Below are 19,893 nucleotides of genomic sequence, written 5' to 3'. Positions count from 1 at the left end.
AATAAAAAGAGACACCATCTCATAAAAAAATATTTAATAAAAACAAGTTACTCCTACCTAATTAAAAATAAGTTGACTAGTCATTATGTTCATGTTGCGCCTCTGATTCCCGCCAGTTGTTCTGAACCATCTCCACGATCATCTGCCACCATTTTGATTGCATGAAATAATAAACTGAACAAACAATGATGAACAGCCATGACAGCACTAAGAAATAATCAGTGTCTTTTTCAACAACACTAGAAACAGGTCCTTGGAAATCCTTTGACATTACAAGAAGAGCTTGAGGGAACTGCCCTGTAATAGTATGAACAAACTTACTAAAAGAATGGATGTTATATTCAGTCCCATTAAATTTACCAACTGGTCGACCATTATGAAACATTTTTAATGTTGGTACACCAACTATGCCATATTGGGCATTAATACCATGGTATTTTAAAGCATCAAGGGCAACCATTTTAACATTAGGATATGATCGCGCTAATGCATTGAAGTGTGGTGCAGCATGTGCACTGAAAGGACAAGCTCGCGCATAGAATAATACCAAAACACAATCTGCTTCCATATCTCTACTAGTTATATCAGGTTTTACTTGCAACAGTTTCGCTAGATGACTGCCATTGATTATTTCTACTGACGGCTCAAGTCCAGCTTCATACAAAATTTCTTTACATTTGACTAGTTTCTTTGTTTCATTTGCGGCTTGTGTTTGGTTATCTGTAGTAACATTGGCTGAAGTAACATGGTTGTAGAGATTAGTTAGGGTCTTGTTGACGTCGGAAACCACATTGGACAGCAACGATTCTGATTCGTCTACGTTTGGTTCATCACTCTCCACAAATCTTGGAATGCCCACGATAGGATCTTCCATGTCAAATTGTATTGTCGGCGTTGTGAATACTATAAAAGAAATATTGGTTATATATTGGGTCGAGTGTAACTACATATTATAATAGTGATGAGTAATATTTTTTTAGTTCTCAATATAGTTTTTTATGAAGTTACTACATCATACCTGCAACTATTAACCCCACAAATAAAATAAATAAACCGTCGCTAGAATACATTATAAGAATACTTTTACACTTAGCCTCAATCCACAATATTTAGAAATTTTGGAAGGAAACATACATAGCATAGGTACATTTATTTTCTCAATGTTTACGTCGTTTTTGACAGTTTTGATTTTGACACTCACAAAAAAAAACCTTTTTTTCAACATTGATTTTCCTGTTTGTGACACTGACATCAAAATTACTCTACCGTTTGCTACAAGCAAAGAAACTAAGTATATACGGCCTTATTATTGATTTGTGCTTCACAAACCACTACCTACCTACCCTAAACCTATGTAAATGCATTACTTTTAAAGTTCTAAATATTGCTTTCATCGTTTAAAATCTTCTCTTGTATGCACTGTATTAAGTACTTAGTTAATTTAACATACATACATTTAACTTACGTCTAAACCTTGCGGGGTAAACAGAGCCGCCAGTCTTTAAAAATACTGAAAGGCCACGTTTAGGTTAGTGAATTAATTAAGTTAATTTTGGTTTTTAAAATGAACGTGCAACACAATAAGATTTTATCTCTATTTTAGGTTTAATCAGGGTCTAGTGGGAGTAACGGGATTTAAGTAACTAAGTAGGTAAACTGTATTAAACTTAAAGGAAGAAGAACTTATGCACGGTAAAATTTGACACATTTAACATGACCCAACTCACACCATAAATCATAAAACACTGTTGCAATTAATTTATTCAGGAGTCAACACAAGACTCATGAAGACCTAATTAGCCATGTCATCACTCAAACGAATTTCTTAATAGCATTATCTAGCAATGAGTAACTGTATGGCGCAAATATTGCAACAGCGGCCTTGTGGTCTTCCCAGAGACCAGCTGATCGGTCGTAGGGATATTTAGGGTGTCGATGACGATTCGGCTGGTACTGTAATCGACACACAGCCAATGTTTGGTTGCGCTTCTGCCAATGTTGTTTGTTTTAGACTTGGGAACAGCCAAGCCTTACCTTACAGGCCAGGCTGGTGCAATTATTGGCACAAACATTGGCCAACGTGAAGAGGAACTAACTACCGCTGGTTATTCCGAGTGGGGTGGCGTGCGCGGCGGGCAACAGTCGCCGATAGACCGCCGCGCGCGCCTCGCCTCGCGAAACATAATAATTCACCGTCAAAATGGCCTACGCATGGGATAACAGAGTCGCCTTCGTTGTGCGGTATCTTTATGGTGAGTGCTGTGTGGTTTCAACGCTTGGGAGCATGGAAATCTAGCCCTTTGATCCCGATGTATTATCTCATTTTCGCAAACTATCCCTGAAGAAAACAGCAGTGCGAATTCATGACTTTTATGAGAAGTTGGAATGCTTTCATTCTGATAACTGGTAACCTTTCTTACCTAGCTGATAAGGCACCGGTGCAATACATATTTGGTTAACCATAACTTTCTTTATTTTCTATATTATAACAGCGGCGTGTTTTTGCATCCCAAATATCAGATAGGAATCAGAATTGACCAAACAAATTAATCGTATGTTTAAGCAGGCAGAACAACAGTGTCTGACGATATAAATCTCTGTAATTACGTGATGTATTTCAGAGGAGTTAATCGAGCATTGTCGCTTACGACCGCTCGGATATTTTTATTTAGAAACTATAAATCGCGGCGCGTGTGTCGCTTTCCGCGGAATCTCTTGCAGCCGGCTGGAGGTTCATTGATAAACAATGCAGTCTGCTTGGCTTTTAGATTTTGAAAGGGGATCACTTTTAGTATGAACGCAGTTCTTCTTTGTCAAACACTTAACGACAAATAAATTTTGCCTTAAGTTTAATTTTAAATGCATTACACGTTTTATCATTATTATCGATAGATCGTGTTCTTAACGAGCCAACTAGGGATGAGGTATTCTTGGGTATGATACCACTAATATCATAAGGCATTATCTGAATCGTCACGTTCCCATCAGCATGAATTTGAGGAAACAAATGTAAATTGGAAATATTCCCGAGAATACTATGCTTTACTAATAAATTTCCTTCAGTTGTTTTATTACCACTAACCTTTCCACTACTAAGTAGGTATCATAAAATTTACGACGACTGGTAAATTAATATAAATACATAAACAGTGTAACTTTTTAAACGGTAGCTAGGAGTTTTAAAAATACCTTCAATACACGGGCACGAAAATTTCCGATAGATACCTAATAGTCGAAATAAAAATTGAGATTTTCCGTACAAGACACATGAGCGACCAAGCAATTTGTTTATCAAAATAGTCGTTACATTTTCTTGACAGATTTCTTCTTAATGTTGATCAGATGCATTAATTTCAGTAAAATTAGTTTTATGTTTTTCATAATATTACGCCAAAAAATCCTGTAGCCCGGGATTTCATGGATATTCCAACAGATAATACCTAAGCAAGCTTATAATGCTCGCTTATAATGATAATGAAAGTAATGGTTTTAATTAATAATAAAGTAATTCCAAAAAGGACAACATTTAGAAAATCATGAGTAGGATATGAATAATGTATCTTGTGAGATTCAAGTAACAGCATCAATTGGAAAAACTAGTACAGACCCAACGTAAAAAAATTTATTAAATGAGCAAAAAAACAGAAGATAATTTGCAAAGACCGTCAAGTGGATCAGAAAGCAAACTGCGTGTTGTGAAGTGAAATCTGAGGAAAACATGGAGGGAACCGGGAAATTGTACGATGATATACGAGATATATCTAGAGATATTTAAAGATAGTGACTACATATATAATTATTTAGTGCAGCTGCGTCCTAGGATTGATTGTGCCAGGAACAATATAAAGCTTATAATTAACTAGACAATAGACTACGTCACAATACTACGATCTTAAAATAGCCGATTCTTCAGCTAAGATCAATGTTAATCTTGATGCGGTGAATGTCAATCAATGGAAAGGGCTTTTAATTATACATTACTAGCGACCCGCCCCGGCTTCGCACGGGTGCAAAATTATAAATGTTATTATACATAAAAACCTTCCTCTTGAATCACTCTACCTGTTACAAAAAACCGCATCAAAATCCGTTGCGTAATTTTAAAGATTTAAGCATACAGACAAACAGACTAAAATAGCGACTTTTATACTATGTACTGATATTACCCACATCACAATTTACCGTGTTTTATATACAGATTTAGATAGATGTTTACAATTTTATAGTATTGTTTTTAGGGTAAAGACATTCAATATCAGGTACCTACTTAAATTTAATTTACCCCTATATATTTTATATTAAAATAGATGCCTTCAAGTATTCTTTCTCCTAACTAATATGTGTGATATTTCAATGAACTCTAGGATTGATCAAAACAGTTAAAATATACCAGCTATTTGCTATCGACAACTTTCAGGAAACTCTTGGTATTTCTAATGGCAAACCTAGAAAAAACTAAAATCAAACATAATCTAACTATTGTTTACGTTTATTGCTTTAAAAAATTCTACAGCAAATGTTATTAACCTATACAATCATCCAATCGAATTCCATTCTATCTTGCAAAACGATACGCTGTCAATCATGAACTATCCCAGGCATTGCGAAACATAGTATCCCAGGTCTTGGCATACGACGTACTATTAATTTAATACATGCTATTGTTTACAAGCCACGCGGGCCAAATGGGCACGAGTGTGAGATCTCTTGCGACATTGATCAGAAATTGAACTGACTCGACGAAGTGAGTTCGTCCCGGGAATGCGAGATGCACATACTTCAGTCAGGTCTTCACATGCCTATGTCGAGACTGAAGAGCTCCAAATAGCTTTTCCTTTCATTGACCGTGCCATTGAAACAAATGTTTGAGAAGTTACTGAACGAGCAACTTTCAAGTGCAATAATTTGTCTCTGTAATCATGTATCAATGATAAATAGGACTCGGTCCTGAAAAATAAGAATTTCATTTAATTAAAAGTATGTACACTAAACACTTCTCTCTGTATCCTTAAACACGTTGACTTGAAATAGGAATTTAGGAGTATAATAGGACGTATCCAGGATTATAGCAAAACATTGGCGTATATAGGAGAGCAGAAAGCTTTGGTTGCAAAACACCATAATAATTTAATGATAACAACACAACCAATGACTAAAGTAAACACCAGATGATAACCTGAATGTTAGACATTCATCGTCTGAAGGTCTCTTCTACGGTAAACAGCCTGAAGTCAGCTTCTCATTCAGTTAACCACTCTTCCAGATATTGACAACAACGGCTACTTAGACTCTCACGACTTCCAATGCCTGGCACTGCGCTCCTGCGTGCTGGAAGGCAAAGGTGACTGCAGCGCCGCCCGTCTGCAGAAGTACCAGCACATCATGCTGAGTCTCTGGGAGGAGATCACCCAGCTGGCTGACTTCGACAAGGTGCCAGACTATGTCGGTTATCACACTCCAATTACTCTACGCTACACTGCTTTCGGTGGCACAAGGCACGTCGCGAATTAACGCGTTGATTGGATTTGTCTAATAGGGACTTGGTTGTGGTGGTTTATTTGGAACGATCGATTAGCTAGTCTACTTCTTCTTTCGCTTTTCTTTTTAATGTATTATCGCAATTTCATCAGACAAATCTTCTTGACAGACTAAAATGGTGACGTTATGATTTTACAATACATGTTACAGCTGAACGTGGGCTATCAGTCTTTTCAAGGCTATCGGCTCTGTCTACCCCGCAAGGGATATAAACGTGATTATATGTATTTGTTGCGCAAAACAAAATTATTAGCAGTTTCCTCAAGACAGATAACGCTTCAAATATGTTTGATTTTAGGACAAAAGCGTTAATGGTCGGCGGTTTTCCATAGTGCATGCGCCTAGGAAAATTTTGCAGTATCATTAAGGTTACAGCATGGGGCCTTTCAAACGATAATTTTCTATTCTTCCGTAGAACATGCTTATACTCGTAAGATGCCTATAGTTTATTCTACACTGTTAATATTGTGAAGAGTACCGAGACCCACGGGGAGTTATTAGGCAGCAAATAGCCACTTAATCAGAGTGGGGTGTTCATTTATCATTTTAGCCGTCTACTAACGAGTTATAAATCGTCCTACACTATCTAGCAGACGTTTTAATATATAACTTTCATGTAATTATGTACGAGTAATATTTCCTGCAGATCACACGTGTGAAACCAAATATTTTTGATATTTCTAAATCTTACGGGATATCAATATTTTTTCACATAAAAATATGTCCCATTTATAGATTAAAGTATTTTATTTTATAGCTGGGTGTGTGAGTGACATTTTTTCCTTTAGACTCTATAATTTTTAACGAAAACAACTTCTCAACAAGATGTGGCTATCTGTGGACCCTTTAATCTAAACGTCTACGTATAGGCGCGATATTTTCTAAGCATGTTGATGTTGTAATCGATGTTTTAGACAAAATTTCTTCAAAAACTGAATTGGTTTACTTATTTTCCAGATAACACATAACACCGCACGAAGCACCAATACTTAGGTACAATTTACACTGCGCTATGCACACACGCTATAACCAAGCGATGCTATTAAATTTATTATCAAACAATTAACTGCTTATAACAAGAATTAGTTAAATTTCAGGATGGGATGATAACAGTTGAGGAATTCAAACAAGCTGTTAAAAATAGTTGTGTGGGGAAGAAGTACGATGATTTTCCACAAGCTATGAAAGCGTTCATCGAGTCCAACTTTAGAATGATTGACATTAATGCTGATGGAGTGATCGGCATAGAGGAGTACAGATACGACTGTGTGCAGAGGATGGTGCTTGAAGACATTAAGGTCATCGACGACGCTTTTAACACTTTGTTAAATGTGAGTATTTACAGCAATTTCTATCAGGAATTCGAACAATCATTCGTGTGTATCCAAGATTATTGTTTACAGTTTACTTTGTCTAATTTTCAAAGTTGATCCTATAATAGGTTTCGGGTGGTTAGACCCGAATGTCAAAATATACTGATCCATATAAAGAATGTACTTCGTAAATAACTTTCCCCAAAAATTACTTATTTTATATAAGTTTTCTAGCATAGTATATTACTATATAGTAAATTTAGTGTTCTAAGGTTTTTCTGCTGCCCTTAAACATTATCTTGCCTCTGGGTTATAAAGTGTCTTGGAGACAATCCCCGGTTAAAAGATGAATGTCATGTAACTCATTTACTTGAGTCCTCCTGAGTGGATCCTAAAATAAAGTTGTAATTATCGATAATTTTTTTAGTACGCTCATCGTTGAGCTTGTGCTAAATCTTAATGATTTGTCTACCTACAATCATCAATATCGCTTTTATACACGTTTAAAATTAAAGATCTTAATACTCGTAGATCTCTCTACCTAGTCAGCTATTTCTACAGCTATGAATGTGTTTGCCTTAGCCCACGAAATGACGTGTTGGCAACAGCTTCGATAGAGATTGATGTCAATGACGATTTGTATTAGCCTGTATTAGTTAATTTTCTGACTGAAAACAGCTGTGAAAGGGTTCAATTTAGGCACTGCCGCAAAGTTTGGCGAGAACATATAATTTCCATGGATTTATTCCATCATGCCTTTATGAAACACGTCATGTTACTTATGAAGAGATATGGTTTATTTTAGGATTTTATTATGCATTTAGATTAGCCATCGTCCATAGATATATTGGAATTGAAGAATTTTTGTAGAAAAGCCGACGATTAGTCAAATTTTACTTAGAAAATTTATGAGGTGATGGCCTATTTATAATTCTGTAGTAATGGAAAAACGAGCCCAGTTTCTGGTAGATAGTAAGGAATATTATATATGTTTCTCTCATCGTAACGATTACTGGGCGCCAATTGATGTCTGCTTGAGAAATCCACAGAACGTTATTTTCCGGTTATTAAATAAATCTTGACAGGTATATTACAAGAAAACCTATATTTGCATACAGAGCATAGAACGCCGGTCATGTAGCGCGACTTTCTGTTATTCGCTTCGTGGTAGATACTGAAAAAAAAAACGCTTTGACAAGCCAACAGCGTTTTTATTTGTTTGCTTTGACTATTAAATTTTACATCGTAAACATAAATAATTAACTATAGAGTTATTCAATGTCTTTGCTTGTCAAAAATTGTAACCTATTGTCATCAATATTTCTAAAGACTAGGTTATTAATCTGTTTTATTTGATGAGTAACTGATCCAACTAGCAATTCCGTTTCTAAACTATTTTTTTCCGTATAAGAAACTTTACTAAGTATAACGACAATAATAAACACACGGGACGAGTTTTTATACTATGTGTTACGTGAAACATTAAAGAAAAAGTTATGCAATAAAACTAATAAAGAGCTTTCGCCATTGGCATTCATCCAAATGAACGCTTTAATTGACTCGTCATCCTTTTATTAAATTTCTTTATATGTTAGCAATTTTAAAAGAAGGTACGTATTAAAACTTCACAATACAAAAATGTGTTCGTTTCTTCACGTCTAAATATAATAAACCCGATATTATGTGCAGGTAGTTCTAGAGATGGCGCTACTGTAACAAACGAAGAAAACTCATGAACGACATAATCGACGTTGGTTACTAATCTAACTAATTACCTTACCTGTTGTTTACCATACTTATTTACATTTTATTTCCAGGATGACGACAGGAGGAAAGGGGGCATCACACTATCGCGATACCAGGAGTTATTTGCTCAGTTCCTGGGGGACGTCAACGACGACTGCCAAGCTAAGCACCTGTTTGGGCCCTTAGAAATATAATAAAACCTCTATTTCTTAAGCACATGAATGACACACCCACTTTACATTACTAAAATGAAACTTTATATTCGTAAATGCGATTTGATAACCTTCATTTTAATGGTGTAAAGAAAGCCTTACGAGGCATAATTTTATTATAGAAAGTGTGTCTACTATTATTTTCTAAAAGACATACTTTAAAGGCCTAATATTGAAATTATATCCCCTAATTGAAATGAGAACAGCTACAAGTTTCAAGGCAAATTTCTTTTAAAATACATTGTTAGGCAATGAAGGTTAAAACGCGGGAAATCTGCTATATCTGTGTACATAACACCGACTACCTACGTCACGGGAAGCTATACTCTCTATATTTACAATATTATCTTTACGACCCGAAATATCGCGCCAAAAATAGAACCACCGCATCGATACCGCACCAAAATAACAACACAACAATCGCGCGCGAAAGATGCGTTCCCGATTACGTAAATTATTTAAAAATAACAAAATACTTAAAATAGTTTATTCTTAAGTACGATGCTAGTTATATTGTTACATGGCATTATTCTTTCCTAACATTTAATTTTTTATTGTTACCCATGTTATATTTATTCGTGATATTGTTAAGACGGATTATTTTTACTTAATTGTAACTGTTGTGTGATTTTTGGAATGTTAGTTCCCACTTATGGTTTTGATTAATGATTATTATGGTATCATTATAATTATGACATAGACGAACGAAACAAGCCGATAAGTTTAACGATATGCTATTTGTGTACAAAGGCAGTAACTATTAGAAGACTTTGTGGGGAATGTATGGGCAATGTTGTCTGTTGTGCTCAATATTACAAAATGAATCTAGTCAAGCTTAAATATTATTATTTGTAAATATTCTTGTTAACGAAGACATCAAAATTATTACGATTACAATAAAAGAATAAACAAATTACTTTGAGTTTTATTTTATAGGTATATGCGAATAATAAATTCCGATATTTTTTGTTACTTTATTATAAACGCTATTACACAGAATTTATTAACACTCAATATTTTTATTATATAATATTTGGATATCATATCATATACAATTATATATCTGAAGAAAACGGTATGTACAATAGCAATTTTTGACATAAACGGATACATATATAAATTATACCTACTTACATGTCAAATCAAAGCAAATTTCAATACTATTTCTCGAGCCTACCTTCGAAATTTTACTTGCTGTCATTGGTACAATTGTAAAAATTTACAAAACATGTCGAAAAATAGAACTTTGGGGAGGTATAATTGTAACACCTGTTTTAAATAATATTACAAAATTGAATGAATAAATAAAATTTCATAATGAATAAAATTTACGGAAACCAAGAAGCTAAGCCTACTTTCCTAAAAAAAACCTCAATGTCAAAGTGCCTGTATATTATTGAAAATAAAAAGTAAGTATGGAATATGAGCAATAATTATTATATAGTAAATATAACATACATATAACAAACAAGCAGCAATCAAAAAACTGGAATTTTCAGAAGATTACCATGATAAAATAAAATTTTGTTATATACACTGTCAAGAGTCAAAAAATTCACGGGATCAATTTAGAACATTTCAGTTGAGTTCGACGGCGTAAGTCCTATTTTCTCTCTTTTTCTAACTTCTTGTTCAACCTCGGAGTTAAAGCGAAAGGGAAGATGAGACATGCCTTATCGAAGATCGAGAATAACTCTTTAAAAACTCTATTCCCACAAGAGATCTTTTCCAGCGATTTTTATGTAGTTACTCTAGGATGAAAACCTACGTGTATCAACACAGCCATTTTATTAATACTATAAGCAAAATCAACTACATACATATTTATATAGATATATTAACTATATATAATTATATATAATTACCAAAACTAATACTTATCCGTTATAGTGATAAGTTTGATAAATGGTTATATAAAAAGACTCTCAAAATTTTCTTGCATACTATCCTCAGGATTAACAGTTCCAATCCAGAAATTTCAATAGTGATACATATAAATAATTTGCAAGAAAATATTATTTGATTCCCATAAGTCACACGAAGTCCGATGCTATGATGGGTGTTAAAGTGAAGAAAATGAAATTAAAATGATATATGTCATTAAGATTTTTACAAAAAGTGTTAACTGAAACGCCCTGGGAAGGAGCCCGGGGTTCCGATATGACCACGACCTGGGATTGGGCAAATCAGGTAAACACACGAAGTGACTCTCGTCTGACTTGCGTGACCATGTTAATAGAAGTACCCAAACCCAACTTGGATCATGCTAACATATTCTTTGCCTGAATCCTCTATTATGTTTTCTCTCACAATGTGTGTTTTAGAGCAATGCATTTTTATTGTATTTATCACTAATTTCAGAGGCCAATGAAAAACTATTATTACCTAGATTATCTTCAAATTGACTTTAGAAGGCACACGCAAAAAAAAATGCTATAATTCTAACGATAAATATGGGACTATAACGTTAAGTTTTACAAACAAATCATAATAAACGAGAATAGTGTCGATACTATTAGATATTTAACGAAGCTACCAATTTATAATAAAAGATATGTAAACCTTAAAATAATAAGAACGAAGAATATTTTAATTTAATAACGATATTTACTATAATAAACTAAATGAATATAATAGCAACAGACTGAAATTTTATCATTTCCCAATAAACAAGTTTCTGACCTGAATAATAACAAATTTAAATTAAATAGTTAATCTCCGGTATTACTGGCAGCACTGAATAAATACTAACTTCAGAATTGAAGCCGCATATCTTTTTCCACAATCGTTAATTAAATTAGTACAGTCGTTTTTTTTGAAGTTTGTTCTAATTGAAATGTTGTCTCAGAACTTGTCTCTCAGATTCAGTAACATTGGTAGACTTTATTTGCCTACTTTCATCAGGAACCGTTAACGGATAAAGCGGTATTTTTTAAAATATGACACAGTTTATAAATTTTTAGGGTCAGCAGCCAGAATCCTATAGGACTACAGTTGACTGGATTATTTTAAATTATGAAGTAGGTTTCTAGTGACGTTAAAATTCATTTGAAGCCATTGACAAATTTGAAAAAACATCATTTTATACGTAAATATTTACACAAAAATGTTTATAATTATCGTAAAATACTTAAATTAACACAACTGAAGATTTTTCTAATCTAATAATATCAATATAATGGACAAATCATAAGATAATCACAAAAAACTCATTTGCAAAGCTAATTTTACAATTTGTATTAAGAATATTATTCAAAGATAAAATAAGACATTTTCTAGGTCTACTAAAGCTAAACAGAATTTTTTTTTCACAAGTTGAATAATTAACTAGGTACTTCACTGATAATTCACACGTGGTCCGTTATAATTTTTTTGGTATTTTAATAGCTTAATAAAAGCTTTACTTAAACGATAGTAATTATTTGCGGAAGTCGTTTTGTAACACTGCGTAAGAGACAGTTAGTAAGATAAACATTTTTAATGTGATATAACTGATATCTCTTAAACATATAACCAAACGAGTCAATTTTAATAGAAATATTCTGACAAATATCTCTTTTTGAAAAAATAGATTAGGTGCCAATCACAGTTTTAACTGGATAGTTTCTTTTATCAGTCGATTATACATACTTATAGCACAAATTTATTAGTTTGCATTACTATTTCTAATCTTAAAGTTAAAGTACAAAGAGATCATGACATATCGTCATCACCAAAATTAAAAAAATTCGGGTAACGGAAGAATAATTTTTTTCCACATTCATATCCAAAATACATTCAAAGAGGGAGACACTGTTGCACATAATATCAATATGACTAAGATTTTTCTATAAAAGTTTTCGTTCATTTTAACCTCAGAAGCAAGAGTGAAAATACTTCGATAAATAGGAGATCTCACCGTTATTTATAGCTAATTGATATGACTTGATCATTAGTCTTGTCCTTATCATTTCCCATAAAACTGACAATTCTTCGTTTGGGGCTTTCACTTCTAACATAGTATATCATATTTTGTTATATTTATTTAGGTATACAATATAGTCCCTGGATCCCATCTCAAGGTTTCGTTCATGGACGCTTTATATTGAATGTGTTACCTTATTTTCCTTTCAATAGATACTCTTAATATAAAAATGGTAAATATTTATTTAAGTATAATCCGTGTGCAAACTGTTCAATTTCATTTCGAGTATTTTTATCTTGAACAGTACACACATAACAAAATTATATTAACTAGAAAAATGTATAATTATTTAAGGTTATATAAATTTCTTGTGGAATAATTTTTTTTAATCCGAACTCAGGGCCAAAAAAGTGCTGCCACCTTTACGAGAAAATAATATAGGTTGTCCAGCAATAAACAATGCGTACAACGAGGCTGAAATCAATACTACTTATGAATTAATTTCGATTTGCAACTATAATATAAGATTTAATCGATAGATCAGGACTTTAGTCGCCGATACTTAAAATTACCTAATAATAAAAGCTCTCTTGTCTCCCTCTCACCCGCGTGGGGTTATGATAATGCCGCCAACATCACTAGACATCTAAGATTTACAATAAGCCACACTTGTTACACTTACCGATAATATCCTTTATAAGCACTGAATACGCGTCCATAATTGTAAATCTTAGTTCTTTGCCAACATCAAACTAGGAACACCATTTTGACATATTTTCTACAATCAAATGTATAACTTCGCCAATTAAAACGAGGATAAAAATGTGGAGCTACATCTTAGTTACTTTAGTATCAGTATGAGCGAAATTCGAAGAGAAGGCCCATAATTATCATTCGCATTCTAACTTACAAACAATGGCACTGAAACCTGAAAGAAATCCCACACAAGCGGAGTTGCTTTTAATCAACCATTCACAAAGCTCCTTTCCTTACGAACGCAATCTGATTGGTTGATTTGTGCGCGTTAACGTATTCTGCTTCTGCGCGATTAGGTAACGGTTAAAATTATAAAAAAAATATCAAAAAATGGATTCCTAATTTGAAAATTGCGCGTCACTTCTCACATTTCATCGGTGAGGCCGTTGACTGTGCCGCTCCCTGAGGCCCTGGGTTCAGTCGTGTCTAGACTGCCGTAGGTAGGACCCCGTCGCGTGAGCACTCGCCAACGTCCCCGACGACGGGTTATGCCTAGATAAAAGAGGATGCTTATAAAATGTTCATAAGAACATTTGAGAAAAGAAATGTAATTTGGAAGATGGACGACCAATAACACTCAAAGCAAACATAATAATGATAGAAAGACCTATTTTGCAGTTATTTTACAATGCTGTCTACTGATTTTTTAGTTAGTATAATAAAAGAATTATAATTTCAGCAACAAATTCAAATCATTATTAATCCAGTTGAAATTTGCTTGTTTCTAGCAATTTTAACGTACTTTATTGAATACCTGTGTAGAAAATCAAAATTAGTTAATGTATGCTACAACTATGGAATTGTATATATTATAATTTAATAAACATCGATAATTGTAAAAAAATGCTTTTACATCGGCATGCGTAGTGATATTATAAACTACAAGAGTGCACGTTTAATAAATATGATGAATGATTTCTATCCAAATAAATTTACGATAATAACAGATGCAATAATTTGAGATAGGTAAGTATTTTTTTTACATACGATTACCACAGTTAAGCTGTGAAGTGAATATTTTATTATGGCATTCAATGAAAAGCTATAAATGTTTCATTTTCACAAATAATATATGTAAAAACTATGAATGAATTCACATAAAAATTATTTATCAATATTTAAAATAGATTCTCGTTTCCGTGAATAGTTTCTGGAATCTGATATTATGGATTTACAATTATAATTATGAGACTTTAGATATTAAACGGAAATTATAGAGGTGTGAAGCATCTGATAAGTTTGATATAATGAGATTACTTTTAAGGTGTGTAACTATTCTTATATGATTTAATAATAATTTTTATTATGATTTCGAATGAGAAAAGTATTCAAATTGTAAATATCGTTCCAAAATGCAACGCTTTTCTCAATTTCTTACCGTTTAAAAGCATTTGCCTAACTGGATTAAAATACTATAATCGTTACTATAATTATAATGACTCTCCGATTTAGAGGGGGCCTAAGAAAAAAAAAAGGAATTTTAATCATTTAATGAAGTAAACAATTTTCAATTCAAATTTAGATGCATATGACACAGCCCTAGAATAATAGGTACTTAACAAATTCCAGTAAGTGCCATTGATATCACAGATAACACAAAGTTATAAATACTAGTGTACTCATATTAACTACAGATACTGAAAGTGAACAACGGCTGTGAATTATTTTCAATATGTAAAATTACTAGTGCACTTGACATAATTTTGGTATAACCTTCAGGAATATATCAAAATTCAATAAATTTTCGTGCACTACTTTTTTGTGAAATATCGTGTTGGAAACTTCACAATTTTTGTAACTATTTGTGATTTGATTTTACTATTAAACAAATTTTCCTTACGTTCGCTTGGGTTGGACTCAGAAGCTCCTTTCATTTGCAAGTGGAAAAAATTTAAACATTAGTATTTCGGTGGATGTCTCTAGTTGTACATTGGACCTTTTTTTTGATGATAATGGATGACATGGTATTTTTTTATTACAAAATAGAAAATTGGCATATAAGGTGTTAATTTAACCTAATGTTTGTTAAGTTAATTTAGATAGAATGCAATTTTCTATTTTGCTTCTTTTAATACATAATTAACACAAACTAAGCATGCAATTCCAGTGATATTTCGCCAACTAGTGCGATTCAAGCATATTTTTATACAAGTGTCTCGTTCCGTTATTGTTTTAAGCTAAGCATCACTATTTTTATTATTATTAATTTATAATAATAATAAAAAAAAATATTATAAAATACAAACATTTTATTAGCGGAATTATAATCTTAATTTAACTGATAATAAATACTATATGTTGTAATAGTTTTATTTAACCTTGACATTTAAATTATAGCCAAACAAGCAAATCTTTTTCTACGAATAAATTGGCCATACTTTGCCAATGTCACAATTCTTATAATAATACTAATATTCTACATGACAGCAGCAATGCTATATAATAGTACTTAATTTTTGGCAAACAAACGAAATTTCCTGACCAAATCCATAGTTTTTTTCTGCTTTAAGACAAGATCGAAATATAATTTGTTTAAAACATACTATCACGGCTTGAACGTCGGACCAAGTCTGGTAGTTTTACTTAGATTAATATTGGAGAAGAGGCATTTAATGAATATTTAATTTCAATTCTAGTCAGTCAGCTCCTATGAATTCTATTTCCTTCAAAGCACTCAGCTAGAGCCTAGTTAAATAATCTGCACATATATAGCCAAGTTTTATTTCTTTCATTCCCAAACAGTAATGGTCTTAGAGGAATGCAAAAATTATGCAAATTTTGCAAATATCTTTTCTATATCATCACACATGCTGTGTTTGAGTGCGTTATAAAAAGAAACAATTGCAGAGCGCTCTCTTTTTTATAATTCGGCAATATTCTCGTCTATAACACTTTCGACGGGGTATAGCAACACTGCATATGTATACATGACACATAGTGAGATAAAACTTACGAAGCTTTTCGTAAAACGACATTAAAAACGATTATATTTCACTCATGCCAACTTAAAAAGGCAAATAAAATGGTGTCTCGACATGCAAGGTGCACTAAGCTAAAAATAAAACCAACTAAATAAAAAAACATAATTTATTTCTAATGCATCGTGTTACATTATGACACACTTAAGCCTTTACCTTTGGATGTAGAAAATCTATTTCCCTCTAAATTAAGTACTAACTTTAAGTAAGAGATTCCAGTTTGTGATACAAATTATAAACTGTGTATTACATGCGAAACTGAAAAATAACTAAGTACAGTACAATTGCAATCTATTAAAACATTAATAGGAACATAGAGGGCGTTTTAACATAAAATAAAAAAAAATCTCTTTGAGAAATCACAAACGAATAATACAGTTAGATATTAAATTACATTAAACAAAATAAGTTTATTCGAAAAAAATAATTAATTTAATTTGTTCTTAATTTCCGCGTGGCTAACGTACCTGAAAGCAGATGGCCGCTTGAATTTAGGATTCCTTGCTAGTTTGAGCTAAACCTTCACCGACTGCCACTTACACCGGTTAGTCCTAGGCTCTATCACCCATTCAGTTAGTCAATACTCAGGTATACTAGTGTATACTATAATAGTGTGCATGGCGGTACATCTGGGTCATGATATCGACTATATACATTTAATTCTCATTTGAAAGCAAAAACGAATGGAGTGTTTTAAAAATAAAAATTATGTGACCACAAAAAAAATTGCACTATTCTTATAAAAAAAATAATAAATTAGTGATTTTATAATGCCAACGATTGCGTGATCATTTTATAAGCGGAGATAAAAAGTAAGGGACACTTACAAAGGCCATAAATTTTATTATCAACAACATAAATAGATTTACTATCCGAAATAAATAAAAGTAATTTACTACTACCCAAAATAATTTAATAAGTTTCAAATACTGATTTCACACTATGAGATAGAGATTTTCATTCTGTAACTTACAAATCGATCATTTGAAAATAGAGTATGGCAACATTTTTTTAATTGACACTTAGGATTGCCAGATGCGAATAAAGTTAATTGACAAGATCAACTACCCACAAAAAAAAAACAATGTATACAAGTCGATGTCGCGACATTTCATTTACAACAACAGAAAGTTTAAAAAATATGTAGTCTTAAACTAACATTCGCACAAAATAAATAACTATCCTTTAATATTTTTATAAAAAAAAACTTCACAATCAGCGGTGTGGCAACCACTACATTGATCAATATAGAAAAATATGCTATACTGCTATATATAATAGCGTTATATATGAAAAAATAAAATCAAAATTACAATTAAATGTCACGCCTTCTATTCGATCTTGAGATGGGTTTAAGTACCAGTTGAGTAATATAAGTACTTTGTAACTGAAAGTAATACAAACAAAAGTGCGCTAAAAAAAAAAAACTAAGGCAGTGACTACATACTACACGCATTGCGATCACACATAAATAAAAATAAAATTTAAATTCGAAATGAAATAGGAATGATCGTTATTAAACATCTAAACATCCATTATACATGCGAATAACATTATAATTTTGTGTTTGAAGAAAACAAGCACGTATTGGCATCAAATAAAATAATGTGTATATAATTTTAGTGTGAGGCGAATAAAAAAAGTTTATCAACCGATACGTACTTTGAAAAAGGGAGTCCCATATACCAATATTTGGTTAGAACCTTATCCTTAAACCTACAATATGTGACGAGATTTAAATATAAAGATTAAGTAAGCATTTATAAATATCTCACTGGATTTTATACCTAGTAAAAGTAAACTAGACAATATACTATTTTTCTAACTTTTAGCTCGCTAGGTGCCATAGGTGGAAGTGGATTTTTAAGCAACGAAGCCAAATGTTCGGCTCAAAAAGGTTTAAATGCTTCCCATTTCTGACGAAACACTTCCAAAACGGAACCTTTACCTTAGAATTGTCACATATTGTAAATTGTTATACAATAAATGCCTCATATTAATGGGAAGAGAACCGGTTCCCCGCACAGCCATGGCGTTTCCCTCTACAAAGCCTGCATCACATGTTTATATAATCATTTCGATTCTTCGTACCGGCGCGCATCGAAATCTTAGCTTGACGTCCCATCAAAGCTGTGGTAGAAAAATATGCAGTGAGCAAGAACAGAATTATGTCACAAAATTAAATTTTCAATTAAAATTAACGTATTTTATCTATTTTCTTCAAAAAAACCCCTTTTTTATTGCTAAAAAGTAGCTACAATTCTTCACCGTGATCTAATATATTTTTAAAAGATTATCAACTTTATTATATTATATAAAAAAATAAGCGTGAGAAACATAAGCACATAATCTACTTCAAAGTGCAAGTGTATTTAAACCACAGATAGCGATTCCGATCGATCAAATAAATCGTTAATATTGGTCGCTCCCAAAGAGATTTTACTATATTTTTCTAGACTAACCTATTTTATGCAAAATCTTTGCAACTGAAGCATTAGTATTTCTTTTCATTCTTGTTACCCACAAATGTTTCTAGCACAGATTGATTAGTAAGTTTTAAGACGAAGATGTTGCTTACGTATAGCTGAAAAAGCAACCCATCAAATATTACAAATGTGATGCTAAGCTTTGTACCTGATCGTATCGAACTCGATTTAATCGATTCGATAAAATCGAGCTGCAGGTTCTCGAGTGAGACTTTAATTGTGTGGCGCTAGTGTGCCACCGAACTAGAACGGACGGAACGATACATCAAAAATACCGATACTAAAACACGAAACGAATTCTTACTCGATGAATGAAAAACTGTTAATGCCCATTCTATTTCGGTACGGGGTGCGCACACAATTGGTTTATTCAGAGGATCCAATTTGTTTTATTCTTTTAATTTATATGATATGCCGAATTATTATCGGCATAGACATACAAACGTATCTTTACTGTTAAAGACCTTTATTGTTTAAATTGGTGTTACCAGATGAATATAATTGTCACAGTAAATAAAACTTACAACAGAGCACACATAGTTACTTTGTCAATCTCGCAAGAGATTCACTCTGCTTCATAATAAAATGTAAATAAACAAAACTTCATTTGCATTACAAAAATAAACTTCACAATTCTATGATACCACCGAGTTAATACATTATAGAACTGACAAATTGGATCGCCCAAACAACGCCTACGCCACACTCTGTACATAAGTATATCTGTGTCCACTTGCGTCTCTTACTCGAGTGAGCGAGGTTTCCGCTACGGTCATCTCCTTCCCGCGCCGCATCTGATTGGCCAGTTTTTGCTTGTTCATCGGCGAACCTGGAATTATAAACGCCTGCCTGACGGATCAACTGCTTATATTTAAGTTTTTTAATTTGAAAATACCGAAATCTGGGTACCACGAATGTGATATATGGTTATAAGCAAAAAATAGTTTAGTTGACTAAGTG

At 32.7% G+C, this 19,893-nt stretch overlaps 3 protein-coding genes across 3 annotated transcripts in view; 1 reads left to right on the top strand and 2 right to left on the bottom strand.

Annotated features, from left to right (window-relative positions):
- Positions 1 to 17: 17 nt before the first annotated feature.
- Positions 18 to 1,183, bottom strand: LOC106138819 (thioredoxin domain-containing protein 15). Its single transcript, XM_013340099.2, has 2 exons — positions 1,019 to 1,183; positions 18 to 903 (listed from the first exon to the last, which is right to left on the bottom strand). The coding sequence occupies exons 1-2, from the start codon at positions 1,068 to 1,070 to the stop codon at positions 77 to 79; spliced, it is 879 nt and encodes a 292-aa protein (XP_013195553.2). The 5' UTR covers positions 1,071 to 1,183; the 3' UTR covers positions 18 to 76.
- Positions 1,184 to 2,117: 934 nt separating this feature from the next.
- LOC106138820 (sarcoplasmic calcium-binding protein, alpha chain) lies at positions 2,118 to 9,706 on the top strand. Its single transcript, XM_060948835.1, has 4 exons — positions 2,118 to 2,252; positions 5,264 to 5,442; positions 6,636 to 6,869; positions 8,669 to 9,706. Exons 1-4 carry the CDS (start codon positions 2,201 to 2,203, stop codon positions 8,789 to 8,791), a joined length of 588 nt encoding a protein of 195 aa, XP_060804818.1. The 5' UTR covers positions 2,118 to 2,200; the 3' UTR covers positions 8,792 to 9,706.
- A 6,836-nt stretch (positions 9,707 to 16,542) lies between these two features.
- LOC106134215 (NPC intracellular cholesterol transporter 1) overlaps positions 16,543 to 19,893 on the bottom strand; it is a 50,894-nt gene continuing 47,543 nt past the window's right edge. Inside the window, exon 23 of the mRNA XM_060948941.1 lies at positions 16,543 to 19,762. Coding sequence (XP_060804924.1) covers positions 19,629 to 19,762 — 134 coding nt within the window. The 3' untranslated portion in view covers positions 16,543 to 19,628. The remainder of the gene's footprint in view (positions 19,763 to 19,893) is intronic.

Source organism: Amyelois transitella, chromosome 17, assembly GCF_032362555.1.
Source record: "Amyelois transitella isolate CPQ chromosome 17, ilAmyTran1.1, whole genome shotgun sequence".
NCBI lineage: Eukaryota > Metazoa > Arthropoda > Insecta > Lepidoptera > Pyralidae > Amyelois > Amyelois transitella.
The sequence above is the reverse complement of the archived record's forward strand: the minus strand, read 5'-3'. Positions and strand labels throughout refer to the sequence as shown.